Raw genomic sequence first — 24,420 nt, forward strand, 5'->3', positions numbered from 1 at the left:
GCAAAGGTATAATTTTATTGCAACAAGATATAACATGCATTAACATAAAAGAATAGGAACAAAAATATAAATGAACTAGACAGGGGCTTGATCTATATTAACCAAAAAGATGAGGGGCAAATTTATAAATTTGCCTGTTAAAGCGTATAAAAGTAAATGAAAGTTCAAGAAACCCTGATTCTTAATTTTTTTTTTGGTTCAATGCTTTTCTATAGAGAAAAGAAAAAAATGTTATTTGTTTCCTTCTGATTTTTTTTTCTTTCGGTCATCCCCCACAAGCCCCAACGATGCAGGAGTTTACCATTGGGTTAATAGGGCCATGAGAATGTCTTAGCCCCATCGATGCAGGAGTTTACCATCGGGCCAACAGGGCTGCATGAAAGTCTTAGCCCCATTGTTGCAGCGTTGGACGTAGCGGCGACAGAGAGAGGAAAGAAAAGGTCTTCTTCTTTCGCCCCTTCGATTTTTTCTTTCTTTTGAGAACAGGGGTCGTCAGATATCAACGACTCACTGTGTCTTCCTTTGTTTTTTGTTGTTGCTGGAATCGGGAGATTACCACCGGTGCTTAGGCTAGCGTCGGGTTGGGATTTTTTTTTTAGAATAGGGGTTGCCGATGACTTGCGAACCCCTATGATTTCCCAAATTTTTTGTTTATTATTTTATTTAATAGCTGAGTGTCTGGTCCCGGTGACCAAGGCCACCAGAAACCAGTGACCACGGTCACTCGAATCCGGCGACGATGGCTTCTGGAAGCAGATGCAGACCCCAACCTGGGTTTGCCTCTTAAAAAATAGTGAAGGTTTTCCCTTTTTGTTGTTTTTTTTTTATCTCGGCGACAGTAAAACAAAAAAACTTTTTTTCCATTTAGAGGTCACCGAAAACCCACAACCTTCTTGAGGTTGGACGCAAACCCTGATTCAGGGTCTTTTTTTTTATAAAAATAAATGGAATCCCAAAACAATAGGGGTTTTCCCCAAATCGAAAAACAGAAGGGTTTAAATTTTTTTTTTATAGGCAGACCCAATTTAAGGTATGCTTTTTTTAGATGTAGAATCCGACGACCTATCTGATAGTGCCTTATAAACAAAACGTCCCCTTAAAAAAAATGACACCCTTATATATTCTTATCTATTATCCGATGATCAGATTTCCACCGACTGTGGTTGGAAATTTGGTGACAGAGGATGAGGGGTCATTGATTCAGACGTGGTTAGGTCCCTCTGATTTTGATAGCCCCTTAAAAAAGTATATATATACTAACCTTGGTCGTTGTTTGTGTATCTGTTTTTTCCGATCGATGATCGGAGTTTTGCGGTTCTAAGTAGCAACATTGATCGATGATCGATAACTTCGAACAACAAAATAAGGGCAAAAATTTGCACACAACAACAACTTAGTTTTGATATCACTATGGGGATTTAAGAACCTGATGAAGGAAAGAAGAGTAGAAAGGTATGGTCATAATAAACCTTCTTCAAGAGGGGGTATGCTCTCTCACTTTTCATATAATTTTGATTGAGCACCTCTGTCTTATAAGGGAGAGATATATGCCTTGGCTATTCGTTACTGAGTTTGTTGGGATTTATCGATTTTTTCGCTGAGAAAAGAAAATCGGTAAACAGTTTTACCAAATGCTTATCTGAATAAAGTACATTCAAAAGTGTTTTATTTGAACAAAGTCATTTATCAGGCAGTTTCAAGCAGTGGAGAGAGAGTGCTACGGTCATATATGACCAACAAAAGCTTGCAAAAGTCACTATTCCAAAGCACGTAGAAATAATAATAATACTTGGAACTAGGGGTGGCAATCGGGTCAGGTTGGTGGGTTGACCGGACAGGTTGGCGGGTCAGCATACCTCAACCCGAACCTGACCCATTTATTAAACGGGTCGGTTGTGGCAAACACGAACCCGACCCGTTTATTAAACGGGTAACCCGACACGACCCGCCAACCCGTTTAATAAACGGGTTGGGTTGGGTAAACGTGTTGGCAGGTTAGCGGGTTGACCCGCCCGCCTAACCCGTTTATTAAACAGGTCATCTGGGTTGGCATACCTCTAACACGAACCCGACCCATTTAATAAATCGGTTAGGCGGGTCGACCCGTTTATTAAGCCCAACCCGAACCGCCTAAGAGGCGGGTTGGCTGGTCGTGTCAGGTTTTGCCACCCCTACTAAGCGGGCATAAAAACTATTTGGGTTCTTAAGTTTCTTTTTTTTGATATTTACATGGAGAAACCCCCCACCAATATCAGAAACCTAGTCAGCTGTCGCTACCTGCAGTACTTACTATCACTGTCTTGGCAGCGTAAATCTTAGTGGGCTTACCCCTGGCCATATTTCGTCTTGGTATAAAGGATGATGCCCATGGAATTTGAACCTAGACTGCTTGCCTAGCGGAATAAGCTCCCTTCCCACTAGGCCAAACCCCTTTAGGGCGTTCCTTTCTTACAGGGCAAGATTTGTCCGTCCATTACAAAATCGACGGTGTAGCCATCGCCTCATCCAAGAAACATGAGTACGGTGGCCACGGTATGAATAGTTTTCACCCGTCGTTCGCATCAAATTATGCGGGCGGTGCTCCTTCCCGCCATCGTCCACCGTCGCACGAGAGCCGTTGGATCATTCGCATTCCCGACTATAATGACCTCCATCTCGTCTCTTCATTCTGAAAACAAAAAAGAGGGAAAAGCAAGGAAGCGGGAGACACCATGAGCGAAACAAAGGAGCACGCGAATGCTGATATCTCCGAGGCGAAGCCCCTAGAAATCGTAGAAGCGGAGGCCGATCGACCGGACGCCGTCCAACCGGAAGGGGAACCTCCTTCGAGCGAGCCCTCGGCAATTCCGGGCGTCGAAAATGGCCATGTTGAGGCTTCACTTCCTCCCCAGAAGGAAGACGAAGGGTCGGTGCCGGAGGCGTTACAGGAAACCCTAGATTCGGCTCCCATCTCGGAAGATTCCGCAGGTTCCAAAGACTCGGATGTGCCGGAAGACGATGCAGAGGGCGGCAAAGAAGCGTCTGCGGACGGAGATTCTGCTGAGAAAACCCTAGAGTATGCAGAGAAGCTGATGAAGGAGGGATCCGATGCTATGAAGAACAGGGACTACGCATCGGCCGTCGATCGGTTTAGCCGCGCTCTCGAGATCAGGTTTTATTCGTGACCTTGCACAATTTATTTAATCTTTATGCCGATAACCTCATCTGGCGAAGAACGTTTCTTGCTTACATTACACTTGAATCGAGCTTCTTTTATCTGTCTTTGTGAGACATTTGATTTAATGTCCATGGATGCTTCGAGCAATTTTGGTCGTTGTTCTGTCTTCTGAAGACTTTTGTTGTTCAGAGAATGAGTTCTTTTGCCTCTGGATGCGTTGTTTCATCCAGGGCTGCACTCTACAGAACTAGCGTGCGTCGTGAGGGTTTTACCTTCTTATTTTTTGTTAAAATAAAATTGTAGCGGCAACCAATCCTTTATCCCTTATATTCTATGATCATTTTGCATCTTGAAGGGTTTCTATCAACGGAGTTCATTTTAAGCTCTAGAATGCATCCCTTGGTTCTTGGACTGATTGCTCATTTTTCTCTTCCAATTTCCGAATCCTATATATCCCCTCGAAATTCGGTAGAGTATCCGTTATTGCTGGACGGAACTTTAAGTAACAAGAATGTATGGGTTGATTTCGACAAAGGTGGCTGCACATCTTTACAATGTTGAGGATGAAGAATGACATCGCTTGTGTGGTTGTAAGTGTCGTGTTCCTGAGCCCAAGACAATGAGCTCTTACCACTTGTGGTTGACTCAAACCCAATACAAGTGGGTCCACACACCAAGATTTGGGCAGGGCCTAGTTGAACTGAGTCGTAGCCTTGCCGCACTAGGATGAACCGAACCAACCCGAACCGAAGAAGCTGCTCACGTAGTGAGCAAGACCTAGCCAATCTCCGAGCCACACGAAGGCCAACTTCAATGCTCACGTAGTAAGCTCGATCAAGATCGAGAGAGAAAAGTAAGAGAAGTTTCACAATGAAACTACAACTTCATTTCAAACTTGAATGCTACAAGACAAGGAAAACACACCTATTTATACTAGTAAGAGGCGGTTCACAAGGGCCCCCACTGCCTTAACAATTTAAGACTAACATTAAATTTTTTCCTCTTTTCATTAAAGCCCAAAATCCAACCATTACAAAAAACTGAAAACAATAGTTGAGTTTATTAGGGTTCGTAAAGGATGCCATTGCCAACTTCAACAAGTCGCAACTCATAATGGCATTGTGAAGAGAGGTCTTCACCCACTTTAAGAGTCAGCAACGACTCTACAGGAAGAGGCTTACCAATATGCTGTGGCGGGCTATACATTTTGTCAACCTTTGAAAATCTAGATTAATTTCTGTATACAGTGTACAGGACTGCAATAGTTTAGTTCCTGCTCAGGGTATGTTGGTTTCAGCATAAATACATGCTTCTGATTTTTAATGCCAAATATATTAGTGGTGCACTTTTTGTATGCCTGGACATGCTACATGTTAATTGTAAAATTCCTAAATATGAAGATCACCAAATCATTTCTATGGGATACAATGCTTGATTTCTTCCCGCTTCTTTGTTCTAAAATATGGGGATGCAACCAGTTCAGATTTTGGATCCCAAAATACATTGGGAAATCGGATCGGTTCGGATCTGGAACAGCCAAATTTTGCAAGAGTCCCTCCCTGAATCTGACCTGTTTGCAAACCTACTAAAACAGCATACAAAGATGCAGATATCAGAATGAAAGTCTCCTGTAGTCATGGGTGGAGCCACATATGGGCCAGGGCGGGAAAGTGCTCACCCTGACCTGTTGTTGTGCCTCCCCTCCTCCACCCCTGCAACTCTTTCTCTCTCTCTTATGCAAGCACACACATTTGTGCCCACACTAATTTGGACTTCTGATTCCGCCTCTGCCTACAGTTCATATTGTATGATAAATGTAGATAACTTAGTATGGTGTTTGACGACTAACGTTGACTTTATGCATTTGTTTGCTCAGAGTTGGTCATTTTGGTGAACTTGGCCCAGAGTGTGCTCATACATACTATAAGTATGGATGTGCACTTCTTTACAAAGCACAAGACGAGAATGAGGCATTAGCTCTTGGTGATGCTGTTACTAAGAAAGCAAACTCCATTGAACGTGGAAAGCTGGCAAAAGGTGAAGCTTCCAGCCACAGAAGCGAGAAAAAAGATGCGAACTCCAGTAACAAATTGGGAAAACAGATCGAAGGTTTGTGTGTCTGTATGTATCATTTCTTTCTGCTTCTTACATAGTACATTTTGCACATATCTGGTTTGTTTGCTTACTGTGCAAACACTAAGAGCAAGCTAGAATGCACTGCACATATCATTGTTTAGTGTATCATAGTTAAAAATAGAAAATTACGCACCTTTGGTTGCAGCCACCCATTAACTCGAATATCATTTTGTGAATTGTTGGTAACACTGTAATTGTCTGCATCTAGGCATATTCATATTGTGAATGCATGAGGTTGTTCTCTTCATGAACATATTTCTGTTTGGACAGATACAATATGCCCAAGCATGAGCAAAGAGGCATCACTATGGGCTGAAACTTAAAACTGACTACATACTGGAAGCTAAATATATTAGCATTTTTTTAATAAGTTCTCTTTCCATCTTTTGGATAGTGTTTGCGTTCATGCATTATATGTATGATGAATTCCATAATTGGCTAATATATTATCTGAATTGCTCATGGATGAATATATTAAGTACTTGTAAGTGTTCATTCCATTAATTTACATGATTTGCTCATTTGTTTTTTTGCTAATTGGCTAATATCTAAAGTGAAATGTTCATGTTGTTTCTTTTCTTGGTTATTGGTGGTTGACTAGTTGGCATTTCATACGATGTCTGAGATTCCATTATAGTTGATTGGTCATGCTTCACAACATTATTAGGCCTTTGTGTTTAGACGTTGCTTTGTTTGTTATCTGCCACATTCTTTCTTGTCAGTAGTATCTTTATATTAACTTGATTCTAAATTATTTTTTGAAAATTCAAGCACACTCATAATTGCAATTTGGAAGACCAATCAGTTTGAGTTTTGTATGCTTACACGTGATTGTTTGCAGTCTAGCTGAGCCTGGTCGCCTGTTGCTTGGTACTCCTAGTACAAGGCTTGCGCTTGAGTCAGGGCTGAGTGACAAGTGAAGCTGCTTGTTATCATCTTGATGTCACCTTAGCTTGAGGTCATTTAGAGAGATAAAATAGACAATCCCGAGCCTGTTATCATAGAAGCAGACTAGACTGCATGGGCTTGGCTTGGCTTGGCTCAACTTAGGCATGCCTGTTAAATGAAATTATTCGTGGTCCATGAACTTGTGAAAACACATCAAATTTGGGATGATTACTATTCTATTTGGAGTATGCTTGCAGAAGGCTGTCTCATCACGGAATTCTAAGAACTTATTTGGGTTGGTTTATGAGTTATGACTCTTGGTAGCAGCTTTGAGTCTGTGTGAGGGCTTGGTAAAGCTTTGCAGACATCTTTATGCTCACTGCAGTGAGGGACTTTGTTGACATCATTTAGTACCTTGACTAGATGAGCTAGAGGCCATAGAACTTGAGCCAACACAGACTTGGATAGCCAGTCTTGAGTAGATTCATATCTATGAACTTGCGGGCTTTTACAAAAATAAAAAAAGATCCACCTCAGGCTCAGTGGTGGACCCTTAGGTTATGCATTTCAAAGGTCACTGGTGTAAGTCCCATTTATTCACCTTTATAGCATAGAAAGCTCTTGTTAATAGAAAGTAAGGGGCTTGAGCTCAGTTAAGCCAAGCTTGAACTTCAGCTTCTATCAGTGAACATGAGCATAGTTCTTCAAGTTTGGGATGGTATGAGCATAAACAACCTGAGTTTAATTTTGGGATGAAGGCGTAGTTGTTGTTGTTGTGTATTGTTCTAGCTTGAGTTCAGCCCAAACTAGCTTGTTCAAGTTTGGAATGGCTCAGCACTAATATCTTGATATTATAAGTTTATAACTGTGACTTGGAAAACCAATTTAAAATGTAAAAAGCCATGATATTTTCAAGAATATTGTTAAAATGAAAATATTGGAGTACTGATGTCCTGTTATGCACTGTGATATTGATATTGTGATATTTTCAATTTTTTCCCTTCTGAATAGCCATGAGATGGTCATCCTAGGCTGGTCTTTTTGTATGTAGCAGCTAGTTTAAGTATGATCTTATTGTTCTTTGTCTTTTCACAATTTAGAAACCTTTGTACTTCTTTTACGTTTTGCATTTTTTCTTGTAAAACCTGCTATTTTTTATTGTCATATTATTTTTATGATTTTTTTAAAATGGTGAATGTCCTGAGGTTTTGCCTTGCTGAGACATAGCCAAGACAAAATGTGGAATTATTGTTGAACATGGCCAAATTTGGGCCTAAAGTTTGTTTATTTATCGATCTCTAGAACCAGGATTGAGATTGGTTGTTACACCCTGTTCTCAAGCTTGAAGAAGCTGTTAGTAAAAGCACATTTTAGCTGCTTGTGAGCCTAGCACTACTTGTGGACTAGTCCTGTGTTTCAATGATACTTTATCATCATGTACATGCTTGGGTCGGGTATGTTCAGTATGTAAAATCCAGGATATCCTTTGGGCCACATTCAAGGTGGCTAGTTGTCAGGATTTAATCAGTGAATTTTTTTACACTTTACTGTTTGAATGGGACATATTCCACACATAATCCTGATCATCTTTTTGCTTCTGAATGTGTAACACACAATTGCATGCATCTGGTCATGTTTCTTTAAGAATTGTTTGTTTCCTTAAGAAAAAATGACTTGTAGATGAACATGCATGTGTTGGAAACAATGCTTTTCTTTAGTTATACTGATAAAGTCATTTTAACTTGAGTGATAAAAGACCAGGATGCTGATGACAAAGAAAATGAGAATGGAGAAGACACGGAAGATGTAGAAATTGGTGAAGAAGAAGAGTCTGATCTGGATTTTGCATTTAATATGTTAGACATTGCTAGGGTGATTGTTGAAAAGAATGTCTCAGGTGATACCATGGAGAAAGTAAATATTATTTCAACACTTGGAGATGTTTCACTGGAAAGAGGTAAGTTGATAGTTTAAACTTTAAAGCATGCATGTGCAAGCGTCCGAACTTTGAATTGCATTGGTTGAATCTGATTATTTCTGCTGTTATTTCAGAGGATATTGAGACCTGTTTGGAGGACTACAAGAAGGCTCTCTTTATGTTGGAGCATCTTGTTGAACCAGACAGCCGCCTGCTTGCTGAAATGTATCCACTGACTTTTCTTCTTTCTGAAATATATTAGCACATTCCTTTTTAACAAACATTTGTATTGACATCTTGTCATGCTCTTTTGTTGAACAACGATTAAACTTCTAGATGCTTTTCTATCTATTTTTTCACCTTTTCTTTTTTACCATTTTATATTGGATGTGTGTGAGATCTTTGTAGGAGTTGGTTTGATAATTTCAATAACCCTTGCACTTTACTTTTTATAAACTTTTGGAAATGCAATATTACAATATCAATTTTAAGTAATCATGATGTCCAAAATCGTGAGTTGGTAGAATTCCTGAGGCTTGGAGCCAAGATTGAACTTTGTGGGACTTAAATTCGTTAGGCTTATGATCTGTGCTATGTAACACAGACTCTTCTAACAGGGCACCACACTTGGACACAGCTTCCTTTGTGTCAGGTGAAGTCAACCACACTGAGGTTCATTTCTGTCCAAAAGTAGATTCAGTTAACCCTAACCAAGTCTAGTTTTATCTATATTATATATATATATATATATATATATATATATATATATATATATATATATATATAAATGCACACATACATGCAGTGTTAAATTAAAATTGTTAAAAATTATATATATACCCTCCCCGCACACACCCAAGTTTTTTTAAAGTGCCGCATCTGCATATCCGCACCCTCACCTATGTGACATTAGAGGACATTCATGTGTACTTGGTTGTATTTTGTGAAAAAGCCAATCATTTTAAGTATTTGCCTGAGTAGGTTCATTGATTTGCTTTTTCCACCTTGCAAAATGTCATTAGTGCGGCAGGAGGAGGAAAATGAAAGTCATATTCCATGAATGTAGCAGTTGTGCAAAGTGCCTATTTGCTTTTAATTTGAAGCTGAAAGTTTGCCGCAACATGTAGATGCCAGATGTTTTCTTCATGTACTGCAAGATACTTTAACCTGTGTCTTATTCCTAATTTACTTAATCTGTTCGAATGCTTGCATCCTTGACCCTGCTTTTAGACATTTCAAGTTATGTTTGGCACTGCAGATGGACAACAAGATTAAAGATGCTATAGTGCATTGCAAGATGGCTATTTCAGTTTGTGAGACTAGATCTCATAAACTGAAGGTTGAAGTCAATAATTCATCTGATAATTCTACTTTAGAGAAGGAAGAGGAGATTAAAAGCCTTGATGAACTGCTAGTTGATCTCAATGCGAAGGTGAGTAGATTTTTTCTCTTTGGTTCTAATATCTGGGTGAACATTTTTGTATGGTCTTCTGAACATTTCGACAACATCAATCAGCTGCCTTCGATTTTGTATTATAGGAATTTCCCATTATTTTTATTTTTAATTTAAGAAGTTTAGAGGCATTGTTTTGGGAAACTTAGGCAAGGGGTTCCTGATCCATTAAATAATTTTTTATGTTTGATTTTTAATATCTGATGTGAGTCATTCTTAGTCTGGCTGATCTTATAGTTATTTGTTCAGGTCCTCATTTTTCTATATATCACTGTTATTTTTGCATTTATATTGGAGTGTTGCATGGGTCTGATCACCAATATGATATTTGCCATTTTTATTGTTAGCAAGCAATAGGATTTAGTACTTTTTTTGTCAAATATCTTGGTTAAATAATCTTATGGTTCATGCCAATGAAATGCCAAGCAAGAGAAATCCCATTAAAAGGTAAGAGTTTGTGAAAACTGTAAATGGTTACTAGGTTAACAAGATTCAAGACAGAAATTAAAGAAACTGACCTGTCTGAGGTAGGACACTGTATATAAGAGCCCACTTGTTCCCTACATGAGCCAGGCAAGGCCGTGGATCAGCCAGCTCAAACCATGGAAGCCTATTCATATTGGTCCTGTTGAAAATGTGTGAGAGGAGAAGAAAAAGAAAGAAGAATGGGAATATGAAAGAGAGCGGAAATAATAAGAAGAAACAGGAGATTGGAAGAAGAATTGCAAGCATCTTGATAGTTCGGTTTGTATTTTGTCTTTTATATGATTCATCAAACAAATGATAATGGGTAGGAATACTAGTATTACCTTTGTTGAGAAGCCGTCACCGTTGCATATGGGTAGTTTAGTAACTACTCAAGAGGTTAGGGGCATTATTGTAAATAAGGTGTTTTTGTCTAATCTCTCTATTTAAGTGAGATTAGACCTAATTAGCAATATACGATTCTTCTCTTCCTCTCTCTTTCTCTCTTTTTCTGTTTTTAGGCAGTCACCCTAGGCAACTTCAACATGGTATCAGAGCCACCCAACTTGGGTGACTAACATCGTCGCCGACGAAGCTGCTCAGCCGCTACCGCGAGACGTCGCTGCCTGAAGACGCCTCTGCATTATCGCTGGGGTTGCCTCCGTGCGCAGGTGACGCGACTGTGTGAAAGTCGTTGGTCGTCGCTGCTATCGCTGGGGTCGCCGTTGCTTCTGCCGTGACTGGACCACCGTGTGGAAGACAAATATGGGTTTCACAACAGCCTCATGACCACTGTCGAAGTCTAAAAAAAAGGGTCGATTGATGGTGATGCAGCCAATACTCAATACGGCTGAAGTTGTAGTCGATGGAGCAGGTATGTGCACGCAGCAGCAGGGAGACCCTGACTGTGTTAATGATGCGTAGCAACAACTTTTTAAGATTTTATCGGTATGATTAAAATCTGGTAGAGTTGGTTTCTCAGACTGGTAGTTGGTGTGCACGTCGTACCCGAGTTTTCAGCGGTTGGTAGTTGCGTGTGGTTGTATTTTCATGGCTGAAATGCAGAGGTCAGACATGAAGACTGGAACTGTGTCTGATTATAAAGCCTTTGCAAATCCATTTTCATATGGATCATCTGTAAAGTTGGATGAGACTAACTATGCTAGATGGTCGCGTACGTTCATGATGTCTGTTTCAGGGCATCGTAGAAAACATATTTTGTTGGAAAATGAGCCTACGGACAAAATTGGAAAGTATGCTACATGGGAAGAGGACAATAATATTGTTACGTCTTGGATTATGAATAGTGTGCAACCTCACATAGCCGACGAGCTTATTTATTACACCTCTACAAAGCAAATGTGAGATAATTTGCAAGATACTTATTCTCAAGAAACTAATGTTAGTCGTATTCTTCAAGTAGAACAGGAGATCTATAAATTGCAGGAAGGAGAACAAACTCTAGCCCAATATTATGCCTTCGTGAAGGCAACTTTTGAGAGATTGAATGCTCATAGACCATTATGTTGTGACAAACAAAAACTACACCAGGAGCATACCATGGTCGCACGATTTCTGAGTGGCTTGTCAACTGAATTCTTAGTTGCCAAAGTTCAGATGTTCCCACTCTTGCTGAGGCATATAATCGACTCAGCAAGCTTGCCATGTCCCTTCTTTCATCTTAATCAGAATCACAAATCTCTGCTCTGTCTGTTTCCTATGGCCGAGGTCGATGTTTTCTTCCTAATTCTCGAGGCCGTGGACGTGGTCGAGGTCCGTGAGGACGAGGCAAGCTCCAGTGTACCTACTGCGGAAGATTTGGACATTTAGAAGATAGATGTTTTGACGAGAATGGTCGACCTCCCGCATCTTCAGCTAAAGTTGTTCCTACAACACAAGTGGCCAAACCTGAGTCCCCCATTGTTCCTCCTAGTGATTCGGTTACACTCACTCGTGCTGAGTATGATGATTTGTTGGCACATATTTCGTATAGTTCCCCCATGGCTGATATTGCATGCTCTGCAGGTGATGAATTATCTTGCCAAGGTAGTAGGTGGATTATTGATTCCGGGGCATCTAGCCATTTGTGTGGAAATGAATGCGATTTTTCAAAGTTGAATAGTGTTGTTAATTATAAAAAGGTTGTTCTTGCCGATGGGAGTTCCTCTCCCATTATTGGCCAGGGAAATATCGTCATCTCCCCTACTCTTTAGTTATCAAATGTTCTCCATGCCCCTTCATTCCCTCAAAATTTGTTATCTGTTAGTCGTGTTGCAAAAGAATTGAATTGTCGAGTAGTATTTGATCCTACCTGTTGCACTTTTCAGGACTTGCTGACGTGGAAGACGATTGGTGGAGGCTATGAGGAAGGTGGAGTCTATTATCTACACCAACCAGTTGGCTCTGTTCATTCCGCAGTTGAGTCCTCTTCTAGTCCGCTGCTTTGGCATCATCATCTTGGTCATCTTCCGTTGCTTAAATTGCGTAGAGTTATTCCTCACGTTTCGCCGTCCACTACTCTGCTGTGTGAAGCATGTTAGCTTGGGAAGCATCATAGGAGTTCATTTTCATCCATTCAGAGTCCTTCAAGTCAAAATTTGTTTGATCTTCTTCATGTTGATGTTTGAGGTCCAAGTAGAATTCTTAGTCGTTCTAAGTGTCATTATTTAGTCATTGTAGATGATTTTTCTAGATTATCTTGGGTATTCTTGTTAAAAGATAGGGCTGAAGTCTCCATTATTCTTAAATCCTTGATTATTGAAATAAAAACTCAGTTTAATTTTTGTGTCAAAGTTGTTCACACTGACAATGCTTTTGAATTCAAATCCTTTGAATTATTACAATTTTACAAAAATCTTGGGATCCAACCTCAGACTTCTTGTCCTCATACCTCGCAACAGAATGGAGTAGAGGAGCGTAGGCATAGACACATTCTAAATGTTGCCCGTTGCCTCATGATTCAGTCTAATATGCCTGCGTCTTACTGGGGAGATACGGTTCTAACTGCGGGATACCTAATAAATCGTATGCCTTCAACCTCTGTGGGGGATCGTATTCCCATTTGAATTCTCAGACCTGAAGCTCGTCTTTCTCTTATCTCACCAAAGGTTTTTGGTTGTGTATGCTTTGTGCATAAACTTGGTCCCAACCGAGATAAATTGTCACCCCAATCTATAAAATGTGTTTTTGCTGGGTATCCCAAGCACCAAAAAAGATATCGTTGTTATGATCCCATATCCCATAGAGAGTATGTCAATGCATATGTTTCCTTTTTTGAGTCTATCCCATATTTGTCTAGTACTTCTCTGAGAATACATGCTAGTCAAGGTGATTCATTCCCTCTTTTTCCATTAGAGTCTGTTAGTCTTGAGCCTTTTTTCCCAGTCCGACTCTGTCTCGTTACAAAAATCCTCCTGTGGTGTACACACATCGAGCTCCACCCAACTCTATGCCTGTGCCATCAGCTTCTCCAGAGGTGAGTGTTCCTGACCCTACTGACGATTCTCTTGTTGATGGTGATTTACCTATTGCTCTTCGAAAAGAAAAAAAGCAATGTACACTTCATCCTATTTCTCAGTTTGTTTTCGAGGCAAGACTTGGTGAAAATATAAAGAATTTTGTATTAGCATTATCTGCTACCTCAGTTCCTCTCAATCATCATCACGCTCTTCTGGACCTCAAATGGGCGAAGGCCATGTAGGATGAAATGGATGCACTGTTTTCTCGGAGAACTTGGGACTTGGTTGATCCTCCGCCTGAGGCTGATATTGTTGGTTGTAAATGGGTCTATACTATTAAGTATAACTCAGATGGATAGATTGAAAGGTTTAAAGCTCGCCTGGTTGCAAAAGGCTACACTCAAACTTATGGGGTGAACTACTTTGAAACATTCTCTTTTGTTGCTCGTCTTGGGACTATTTGTCTTGTTTTGTCAGTCGTAGTGCACCATGGTTGGTCTCTATGTCAGTTTGATGTGAAAAATGCCTTTCTGTATGGAGACTTGGAGGAGACATTTTACATGCAACAACCTCTGGGGTTTGAAGTTCCGGGGCAGTGTCAAAAGGTGTGCAAGTTGAACTAGGCAATCTATGGTCTCAAACAGAGTCCCCTTGCGTGGTTTTCCAAGCTGGCTGAGGTCATGTCAACATTTGGGTTTGTCCGCTCTGCCTCAGATCACTCTCTTTTTATTAAAAAGACCTGCACATGGATTGTGGTTATGATAGTATATGTTGATGATATTATAGTCACAAGAAACAGTGCAAAAGACATTTCTGACACAAAGTCCCATCTTCAGAAACACTTTGTGACTAAGGATCTGGGACCACTCATATATTTCTTAGGCATAGAGGCTGCAAGGAGTAAAAACAAGCTGGTTCTGTCATAGCGGAAATATGTCTTGAACCTGTTGAAGGAGACAAGGATGTTAGGTGCCAAACCTGCAAGGATTCCTATGGATCCCAAGTCTCATATGTTTGATGAGAAATCCGAGTATGTGGATTGTAGTCATTATCGCTCCTTGGTTGACAAGCTATTATATGTGACTGTGACCAGACCTGACATATCTTTAGCCGTGAGCAAGATAAGTTAATTTATGGACAAACCTACAAAGACTCACTGGGATGCTGCAATGATGATTCTCAAATATCTAAAGTTCTCTCCTGGTAAAAGACTATGGTTTAAACAAAATCCATCTTTAGATGTTACTGCCTATTCAGATGCAGAGTATGCAGGGTCAGTTGTTGATAGAAAGTCTACAATTGGATTCTGTGTGTTTGTTGGAGGAAATCTGGTTACTTAGAAGAGTAAGAAACAAACTGTTGTTGCCAGGTCGAGCGCTGAGTCAGAATATCGAGTTATGGCTCAAACTGCTGCTGAGATGATGTGGGTTAAATATGTGTTGATTGATCATCAAGTGAAAGTCTCATTACCTATGGAGATGATACTACATGATAATAGAGCTGCTACTTATATTGCTAATAACCCAATATTTCATGAACGGACAAAGCATATTGAGGTGGATTGTCACTATGTACATGACTTGGTTCAGACTGAGTACATTTGCACCAAGCACATATCTTCAGAGAACGAAATTGCTGATGTCTTCACAAAACCCTTAGCGAGAGCATTATTGATATATATGCTCCAGCTTGAGGGGGAGTGTTGAGAAGCAGTCACCGTTGCATATGGGTAGTTTAGTAACTACTTAAGAGGTCAGGGGCATTATTATAATTAAGGTGTTTTAGTCTAATCTCTCTATTTAAGTGAGATTAGACCTAATTAGCAATATACAATTCTTCTCTTCCTCTCTCTCTCTCTCTCTCTCTTTTTTCGTTTTCTTTTTCTGTTTTAAGGCAGTCACCCTAGGCAACTTCAACAGCCTTTACATTATCTCTTGTATATTACATTTGCTAGTTTCAAATTCTTTCAAATCTTCTCTCTTTTATCACTCAAGTTTGGAACATGTCTTAGCCTTTAGGGTGGTGTTTGTGGATGACTGTCCCTCTGCATCTCTGAGGGAGGGAAGGGGGGATTTATTCAAAAATGTCAGAAAGGTAACCAGAAGTCGCCAAAATACAAAGGGGCAAGTCAAAGTAAGAAATAAGCAAAAAGGAAACATCATATAGACGGAGAACCTTTTAGTTGCAATTTGGATTACTTTCAACAATGTTAACTACATCGTCAATACAAAGTGTAAAGGTTGAAAGAGGGAGGATTCAACTATTATGGAATGGCTAAGTAGGTCCAGAACTCAAATGCATAGAGAAATTTCAAAGCAATGCAGGAACAGGAAGGAGACACTCTGTTGCTATGTTCCAAGCAACTTGGTGGTCCATCTGGAACCATTTTCCAGCGCTTTCACTGACACATGTCTACACATGCATGGCTGCATGCACATTTTCAAACTGTTGATTTCTGATTCCTAGTCCAATAAGTTGCTGCATTGTATTTATATGTCTAAATGCTCTTTTTTGTAAGATTTTGTTCTTGGGAGTACATCAATGATGTTGTTTGGTTCTTTGCAGCTAGAAGATCTCCAAGAAATGCCCTCCCTTCCAACCCTGGCAGAAATCATGGAAAATTTTAAAACAGATGCTCCAATTAAGAAAACTGGTGAGCCGTCCACAGTTGTAACTGAGTCAATTGCCAAATCCAGTGGTGCTGATATGCCCACAGCATCTGCTGCTGGTGCAAGTAGTCAGGTTGTGCATCTTGGCGTTGTTGGGAGAGGTGTGAAGCGTGCTTCTCCCATACCGATCAGTAAACCTGAATTGCCATCAAAGAAACCTCCAGTCTCATCTCCTGAGAGAGCTGATGGTGTCAGTGAAGCTCCCGATCCTAGTGTCCAAACTTTGGACTCAAAGTAAATAATGAGCAAAGTTTTTGTGTCCAGTGGCCCGAGATTCTGAGAATCAGGCGTTGCAGCAACAGGAACGGCTTTTGGGAGAAGGAAAGCAATGAACATGTAAAAAACAAAGCTAGGGTCTTGGTTCTCAGGGTATGCGACGAATGCTGCTGGTGCTTTGGTGGCTGGGTAGTTGATTCATGAGACTGGATTTAGCTTTTTAAAATGTATTGATGTTAGGAAGCTGTAAAACTAGGCCGTGTTTATTTCATGGTAGGCAAAATTTGAGATTCTTAAATGTGTTTTAATTGAAGGAATTCACTATTTGTTAGGCCTCAGCAGTATATTTTGCTGTAGATGTTCAAATAAAAAACGCTTTAGCAATTTTTAAATTCTATCGTTCTCTGGTTCACTCATAGTCGAATGACAGTTGCATTGGGGTGAGTGGGTATGCCTCGACTGTTTTTATTATTAGAAAGATTTATTGATCTTATACATGTCTACATCGCCCTTATGCAACGTGTCTATTTTCTATCAATTATTTTCTTTTTTTATTATGTAAGATTTATAGCTTCTGAGGGAAAGCAATATCTGCTTGTGATGACAGTTATTTACAAAATAAGCTCGTGCCGTTGGTCTGTTAGGTAGTGGTACGTTGTATGTTTTTCTGTTCAGTTCAGTATGGATGGAAATTATTGGGCTATTGAGTAATACCTATGATTGTCATTTTTCTACTCTTCGATGTTAATGATTGTTGACTTGCAAAGACATATCAGCACAGCGCTGGTTTGAGGATTTGTAACTGGATGTTAACTTGAAGGTTTGATGGTTCGAGATAATTCATGATAGCGGTCGCTGTGAATGTGGCCCATCATATTGCTTCTGTCAAATTGGCTATATTTACTACACTGCTTGCTTGAGAGAGAGAGTGTTGATTAGAACATGAGAGTTTTACAAGGATTTTGCTTGCAGTATCCCCTTTCTCCATAAGGACAAGAAAAGGGAGCTGTGGGTTGTTGATGTATCCCACCGCTAACTGCTTTAAACATGTGCTATCAGGTGCCTTGCAAGCAATATATAAAGACGAGATGGGATGGTGTATCTAGCACGTCCCTGCAGTCCACCAAGGTTTTCCTTGAGAAAAAGTAAGCTCTGAGTAGGATGGGAAAAGGTAATAGTCTGATCTGATTAACTAATTGGATATATTTTATATATAATTGGGTTGAATTATTTGTGATATTTGGATTTGATTCAGACTAGGAGTCAGGTTTAGATGCAAAGCTGCACACACTGAATCTGATTATTAATGGGATGCTACTTTGTTTACTTAATTCAACTAATCGGATTTGGATTTGGCTGGATATTTGACCCAAACCTGGCCCGTTGACATCCGTAAAGCATGGTATAATGGGTTGTTTCTTAGTTGTGCTTGAATTAAGTTTTTCAATTTGAGAAAAGTCTAGTCCCACCGAGCTGTCCCAGGCTTCCATCAACATATTGCTGGCTCAAACGGCTTTATGGGATCTAATTCTTTCGCCTGAACGATATCCCTGGTTTAAATTTGTAGGCAGGGCAAAATCATACTCACATATATTACTGAAAAATAAAAAATATCCCAATATTTTGGGACATTCAAAAGCTGTGACAATCCTGAAATATTGCATGATTTTCAAAATCTCACTTATTTCCAACATATGATGACACGATTGCAAATTTGTACATTTTATATTCTTTATAATTCATATGTTATGTTATTTTCTTAATTTCTAACTGTAAATGCATTGAGAATTTGAGATATTTTCTATAATTTTGCTTTGTTTGTTGGGATTGAACATAATTTTCTTTCTTGTTTTGAGAGAGAGAGAGAGAGAGGTTTGTGCCATGTTAGGGTTAAACCAACCATGAAAGTAAGCCGAAAAAAGAAATGACCACAATGGAGCAAGTCCAGAGTTGGGTGCTTTATTTTATTTCTGCCACCATGATGTGGTCCTGATAGTCTCTTGTCAACAACTTAGCTGGGTTTGGAGTATGGTAAAATGGAGAGTTTGTCAATGACTTGCAAAGTTGTTCCAACTTGCAATTTGTTGGTGTCTGACTATGACATTGTTAACTGTCAAGGCTTCTATCACATGCAAAGGTTTATTCTAAGCCCATAAAACACAATGCCCCTCCTGACTTTTTTAACATTTCTACTCTAGTGGACATGTTGGTAGTAATTTAGAACTTTGTTATTTATGTGCTTAGTTGTGTTTCACATGAGGTTAAGTCGTGGCTGATTTTCCTTTTTGTTGTATTATAAGATGCAAGATTCACATTGGAAAGTCCTGCCAAGCTATCGTTGCAACGGGCCAAAACTGACTTAAAAAAATGCAAATTTTTTTAAACAAATAAATGATTTTAAAATATTGCGAAAAGATATCCTAGGGATCTAGGGTCACATTACAGATTTTGTATTCACAACCCAATGTACATTTCACACATAAAAATTAATCAAATCATAAATTGAAATTAAACTTAATTTAATTGAATAGTCCTCATTTAGGGTTTAAAATCTCTCAAAAAATCATAACTATTAAAAGAGTCAGAATTCACTCCAACAAATTATAACCCTCGCTCCTTTCAACGAGTCAGTCCCATCGTCACTAAGCTTTAGTACTTGAAAAAAGTTTTTAAAAATGAGGTAAGAACTAAAGTTCTTGTACGAGATCTTGTCAAAATTCAACATTAAGGAAGATGGCATAAACAAAATTACACATAAGTTTAATAGGGCTCTAGCAACAGTTCACACTTAACACATACTTGAGAAATAAACCAGTTTAATTTTAAGCAACAAAAAACCATGTCATATAAATATTTAGAGATGCATGAACCACTGTAACTTTCGTGAATGACTTTTTAATTTAATTATCAAGTATTGTTTTTAAATTCATGTCCCTATTTAATACAACAAATTAAGTTTCATCTTGTATAAAACTTGCAGATACTAAAAACAAACTAAAGTCTCGAGATTCAAGGCAGTCTCCAATGACATCTTATCATACAATTATATTTTGTTAACTAGGTCTTGTATATGTCCCTTGATCAATGTTGAGAATAATCACCCTAAATCAGAATATTAAGAAACATCATCTAATGTCGGGACAACAACAACATCATCACCCGTTGACACCACTTTTTTTGTTTTATCAATAACTGCAGTTGAGTCAAACAACACCACTCTCGTGCAAAGTAGTGAGAGTTTTTTAAAACCATGGCTGAAAACATCAATCACTCATCGAGTTCTTAGAGAAAATAATGCATATGACATTCAATATCCTCGTGGTCCCCCATGATCGTCATCTAAGGATCTTACTTTTTAAGAGGTTAATCAAGAAAAAATAGTTGTTACATTGTTTGATCTCTTATACCATTCTTAATTAATTAAGGGTTATTTACACAATAACAGTTATGCAAATCAATATGCATTATCAAATTTGGGCTTTTATCTTGTCAATTTCAATGATGTAATGCATATGCTATAATTAACTCAGAAACAGAATGAAATCATATTGCAATGCATTTTAAACTTGTCATTTTAAGAACAACGCAAGCATCTGGCCTCCGAAGGCCCATTAGTGGTTCCTTCGTAATCATTAAAAAATTAACATATTTAGATGACAATGCAAAATTTTAGTGAACAACTATTACACATAAATAGAGGAATATCAATTCGTATTCATGGTACATGCACTTGATGCATAGCACCAATACATTCATGGCTAAAATTGCATACACATTATACCAAAAAAATAGATTTATAATGTCAACTATAAACCCAATTAATAACTTGACTGAAAACCAATATTTTTATAATCGACTAAAATCAACTTTGTTCTTTAATAAAAAAATTAGATTTAACCAAAACAAATTAGATTTGATGATTTAAATTGACATTCAAATTTAGTCGAGTTAAGTAAATTCAACTTCAAATCAATTTTCCAAACCAACTTTTTAACACATAATCAGTAGCTTAATAGATTAAGTTCAAGCAAAACAGTTTTAGATTCATCATGAAAGTTCAGGTTTTATTTCTTCAAAAATTACAGATTTCACTACACATTAATAGTTAGCTAAAACAAATGTATGTAACATATGATTCATACTAACATATTTAGGTTCACATAAACCGGTTCATATTTAACATAATGAAACAAAATATGATTTATCAAATCTCCCAAAAAGATCAGATTTGCTTGACTTAAAGAAAAAACTCAAGTTGTTTATAAAACTTTTAGATTTCACGTGCTCACAAAGAACACTGTTTTATTAACCAAAACAAAGATTTAAATGACCCAAAATCCAGTTTTACCTACCTTATTCAAATCTCAGTTTGATACCCTTAAACCCAAAGTTACTAATATAAGTCCTGAACCCAAATTTAAAATTTATTAATACTTTTCAATGATTTAAAACACACCAGTTTCAATAGTAAATCATGAAAATTAAATCACCATAGCTTAATGTGTGTATATATATAAAATCAAGAACCGATATGCTGACAAGCATGTTTCAACGTCAGCACACACAATTTCTAATAAAAGAAACACAATCCTGATCAAATAACCCAAAAGAGAATATATAAATACCAAAAATTTTCAGTCATGACATGTATTTTCAGAACTAAGAAACCATTCAGATTTTCCTCTTTTACACCGAAAAATCCACTGTGAAAACAGTCACGTGGCATCGATCTATGACTGTCTACCAATTCATTTTTATGAACGCAAAGCTTTAGCGTAAGCATCAATCAACAAGATTTTAAATCCAGCTACCTAAATCGTGAACCCGATATGAAACAAGAAACACGCTGATCATAATATGCAATTCCAATATATCTAATTTAAATAGAAATAGTTTGGATTATAACCCAGTGTGAACCTAACCTAAGAACAGAAAGCACATTAAATATATATATATATATATATATATATATATATATATATATATATATGCCCAGTAAATTTAAATTTGAAACATAATTAATCTTGATCATAACAAATAGAAATAAACCTTGATCATAACCCATGCAATTTTGACTTTTGGGTAGATTCTTTGGGTTTAAATCAAGAACCCAACAGAAAATCAGATTATGTTGTGGGAGGGAATCAAAATAGGGTTTATTTCTATGTGGAGAATACTTGGTTTGTACATGCAATAAAAAAAATCAAAGAAAATAACAAACGTTTCTACCTTAATCTTATTAATTTCAAAGAAATCCAAAAAAATATTAAGAACTATATTGGCTTTCACCTTATTCTGCGATTATCCTTAAACCCATTCATGATTGACCCATGCTACACCCCTTTCTACTGGGTTAAGAGAGAGACCCATACCTTGCTTGTTGGTTAGCAGAGAAAGAAGAAGAAAAAATGTGTTAAAGGAGAGGAAGGAAACACAGCTTTCTCTCTCTCTCTCTCTCTCTTATATAAGACACCCTTCCAAGGAGGGGACTCCTTTTCATAAATATAAGGATTTCCATTTTTTTAAGAAAATAGAAGTTCCTTTCTAAACAAACTTTAAAAATTTATATATAATATATATATCTTATCGTATTATTATTATTATCATTGTAACTAATTATTTTTCTTAACACAGATGGATCATAGATCTTGGCCAGTGAGTCCAAGATCCATATGGGGATCCAAAGTATGTCAGCCCCTATTATGAATATGTTATATATTATATTAATCCAAGACATCGAAAAACATATTTATTTAAGAAAAAATTATATTTATTAAATTTAGAATAGGTACAAATATTACGAGATATTCCGATTGTCGCCACACCCGATGGCATAAAACCTCGAAGCCGCTCGCCCACTAGGGAGCTTGCCTGGTTTTCCCTTTGATACCAAGGGCCACCAAAGCCACCCATGCACCTTGTGAAGGGCATTATTCTCTCATTACTATTTTCTTGTAGCAAGTGAGCTTCATCAACTCCAGTGTCTGATTTGATTCCAGACTACTGGATGATGGGCAGTATGGATTTACAACAGAATTTGGCTCATTGTGGTACTGGGACTGAACTTCTGCAGACCCTGCATTGCCTCATTATTGTTTTTTAAATTAAAAAATCCTGGTGGATCTTATCTTTTTCAGACCATAATGTTCTAAAACTGTTGAAGAAAAAACACTTTTAAAGCCCACTTCCTAAGCATAAAGCCATTCACTTCATGCTTTTTACGTGGAAGCTTGCTTCTAAATAATGTAAAGTTTGTTTTTCCTAGTATGCAGTCTAACTAGGGTTGCAAACGGTTTGGATTTTGGATCAGAAAGTACACTGGGGAGTCGGTTCAGATCCAAGACAGCCAAAATTTGCGAATTCACCATCCCATATCCAAACCATTTGCAACCCTAAATCTAACATTGTTTTTTTATAAAAAGCTTTCTTAATGTTGGAAATTCACATATGATGGATATTTTTTTGGTAAAAAGACTTAAAAGATGCATTTAAATAACAACGTAATTTTTGTCCATTTTTTTTAAGTATCACATTCCTGCACTTTTAAACAGCCATAGTGACAGATATGCGAGATTTATGAAAAATCTCGCGAGAAATTGCCTGAAAGTTTAAAACAGCAATTTCTCACGAGATTTATGAAAAAACATAAATACCACAATTTAAACGCGATATTTTTAAACAACTATTTATTGTGAAAAAAACTGTGTTTTTATTTTTAAATAATTATTATTAATATTTTAAAACAATTATTTTTTATATTTTTTAATTTATTTTTTTGTTGCCGAGATTTTGCTGAAAAAAACACGAGATTTTATGAAAAAAATTCAAATACCGGTTTTTGAAAAACGATATTTTTGCCGTTTTTAACTTTTGTCACTATGGTCACAACCCGATACTTGTGGATTCTCAAAATGAGCGAGCGTTTTCAAAGTTGATGAAAATACCCTTTCTCTGTTTTTTTTAATGCTTTGACAGATTTGCTTTTCTTTGTTGCATGGGCGCCTGGGAAGTATGCCAAGAATAGAATGGCATTTTTGTCGTATTTTTTCTTGACAGTGGGGCCACAATTGTAATTTATGTTCCCAATGGAATCTCGCTTATCTCATCTGGAGTCTCAACCAAAACAAAGCCTCCTCGATCTTAAAATCATTTAGGCATTAATTAAATTAAGCCAATACCCTTCCCAGGAAATCTTTGTCGTTTGGTGTTTCTCTCCCCACCAACAAATCCTGTGCTGCTGCTGTTGCTGCTTAAGTTTTTTTTTTTTTTTTTTTTTAATTTTATTTTTTTGTGATGACGATAAATCCTCGCGCCGAGAACCGGGTCACTTAATCGGCCTGTTCTATGTGATTTAAACCTCCGGTGGGCTCACCGACACCCAAGCCCTTACAGAGCTCACCAGTTGAAGAAAACAATAGTAGGCATTCATTAATGGTGTAATATGTTGTTTCACCTTGAATTGGAAGTTGCTCGGATAGCTAGTGGGGTGGTTGTGAGTGTGCTGAGATGAAGGCACCGGATCAATTCCTGCTGGTGCACTTGTGTGTTCGTAACTTTTTGGAGGTGGGCTACGTAAGACAGGGTGGTCGTGGGACCTCACCCGGGTTTTTTTTTTGCTTCAGCAAGGTTCCTCATCATAAAAAATAAAATAAAAGAAAGAATAGGAAGTTGGTATCTCTTAATTTTCAGTTTTTTTGTTGTTGAGGATAATGGCAAATAAACTGCTTTGCTCATCGAGTTGATTGGCTTAAATCTCAGGTCTCTAGTTGGCCATTAGAGAGTACACCCAGCTTCAGCCTTGCTGCAAAGGTTGCACCACTTTGAGATTCGAACTAGTGATGTCTCACAACTTGATGACATTCACAAGTGGTCCCTACCAAATGATTATAGTTCTTGTGACCTTTAGGGCGTGTTTACATTTTTCACCCCTTGGGGTGCCACTGGCTTGTTCCGCCAAATGACTAGGGATGGCAGTGGACCAGGGGAAAATGGCCCCCCGACCCGCCTCACTCCATTTGGAATGGGGATGGTGGTTAAAATCAAAACCTGTGCGGGGATGG

The 24,420-nt window shown here is 38.1% G+C and overlaps 1 protein-coding gene across 2 annotated transcripts; it reads left to right on the top strand.

Annotated features, from left to right (window-relative positions):
* Positions 1-232: 232 nt before the first annotated feature.
* LOC149835143 (uncharacterized) lies at positions 233-16,757 on the top strand. Of its 2 annotated transcripts, none has more exons than XM_090011724.1 (7): positions 233-440; positions 2,684-3,151; positions 5,034-5,278; positions 7,938-8,138; positions 8,234-8,324; positions 9,330-9,531; positions 16,041-16,757. In XM_090011724.1, exons 1-7 carry the CDS (start codon positions 343-345, stop codon positions 16,380-16,382), a joined length of 1,647 nt encoding a protein of 548 aa, XP_089867850.1. In that variant the 5' UTR covers positions 233-342; the 3' UTR covers positions 16,383-16,757. The 2 variants fall into 2 exon arrangements, with proteins under 2 accessions (XP_089867850.1, XP_089867851.1); XM_090011725.1 differs by having other exon boundaries at positions 5,034-5,266.
* Positions 16,758-24,420: the final 7,663 nt, after the last annotated feature.

The sequence above is a fragment of the Nuphar pumila genome, chromosome 6, assembly GCF_984573655.1.
Source record: "Nuphar pumila chromosome 6, dmNupPumi1.hap1.1, whole genome shotgun sequence".
NCBI classification, from domain to species: Eukaryota; Viridiplantae; Streptophyta; class Magnoliopsida; order Nymphaeales; family Nymphaeaceae; genus Nuphar; species Nuphar pumila.

Bases quoted from the DNA above. Each gene is read 5' to 3' on its own strand.
- LOC149835143 (XM_090011724.1), top strand. From the start codon at position 343: ATGCAGGAGTTTACCATCGGGCCAACAGGGCTGCATGAAAGTCTTAGC. The intron at 5,279-7,937 runs GTATGTATCATT...GAGTGATAAAAG, and splicing joins GATCGAAGGTTTGTGTGTCT to ACCAGGATGCTGATGACAAA. The intron at 8,325-9,329 runs GTATCCACTGAC...CCCTGCTTTTAG, and splicing joins AGCCGCCTGCTTGCTGAAAT to ACATTTCAAGTTATGTTTGG.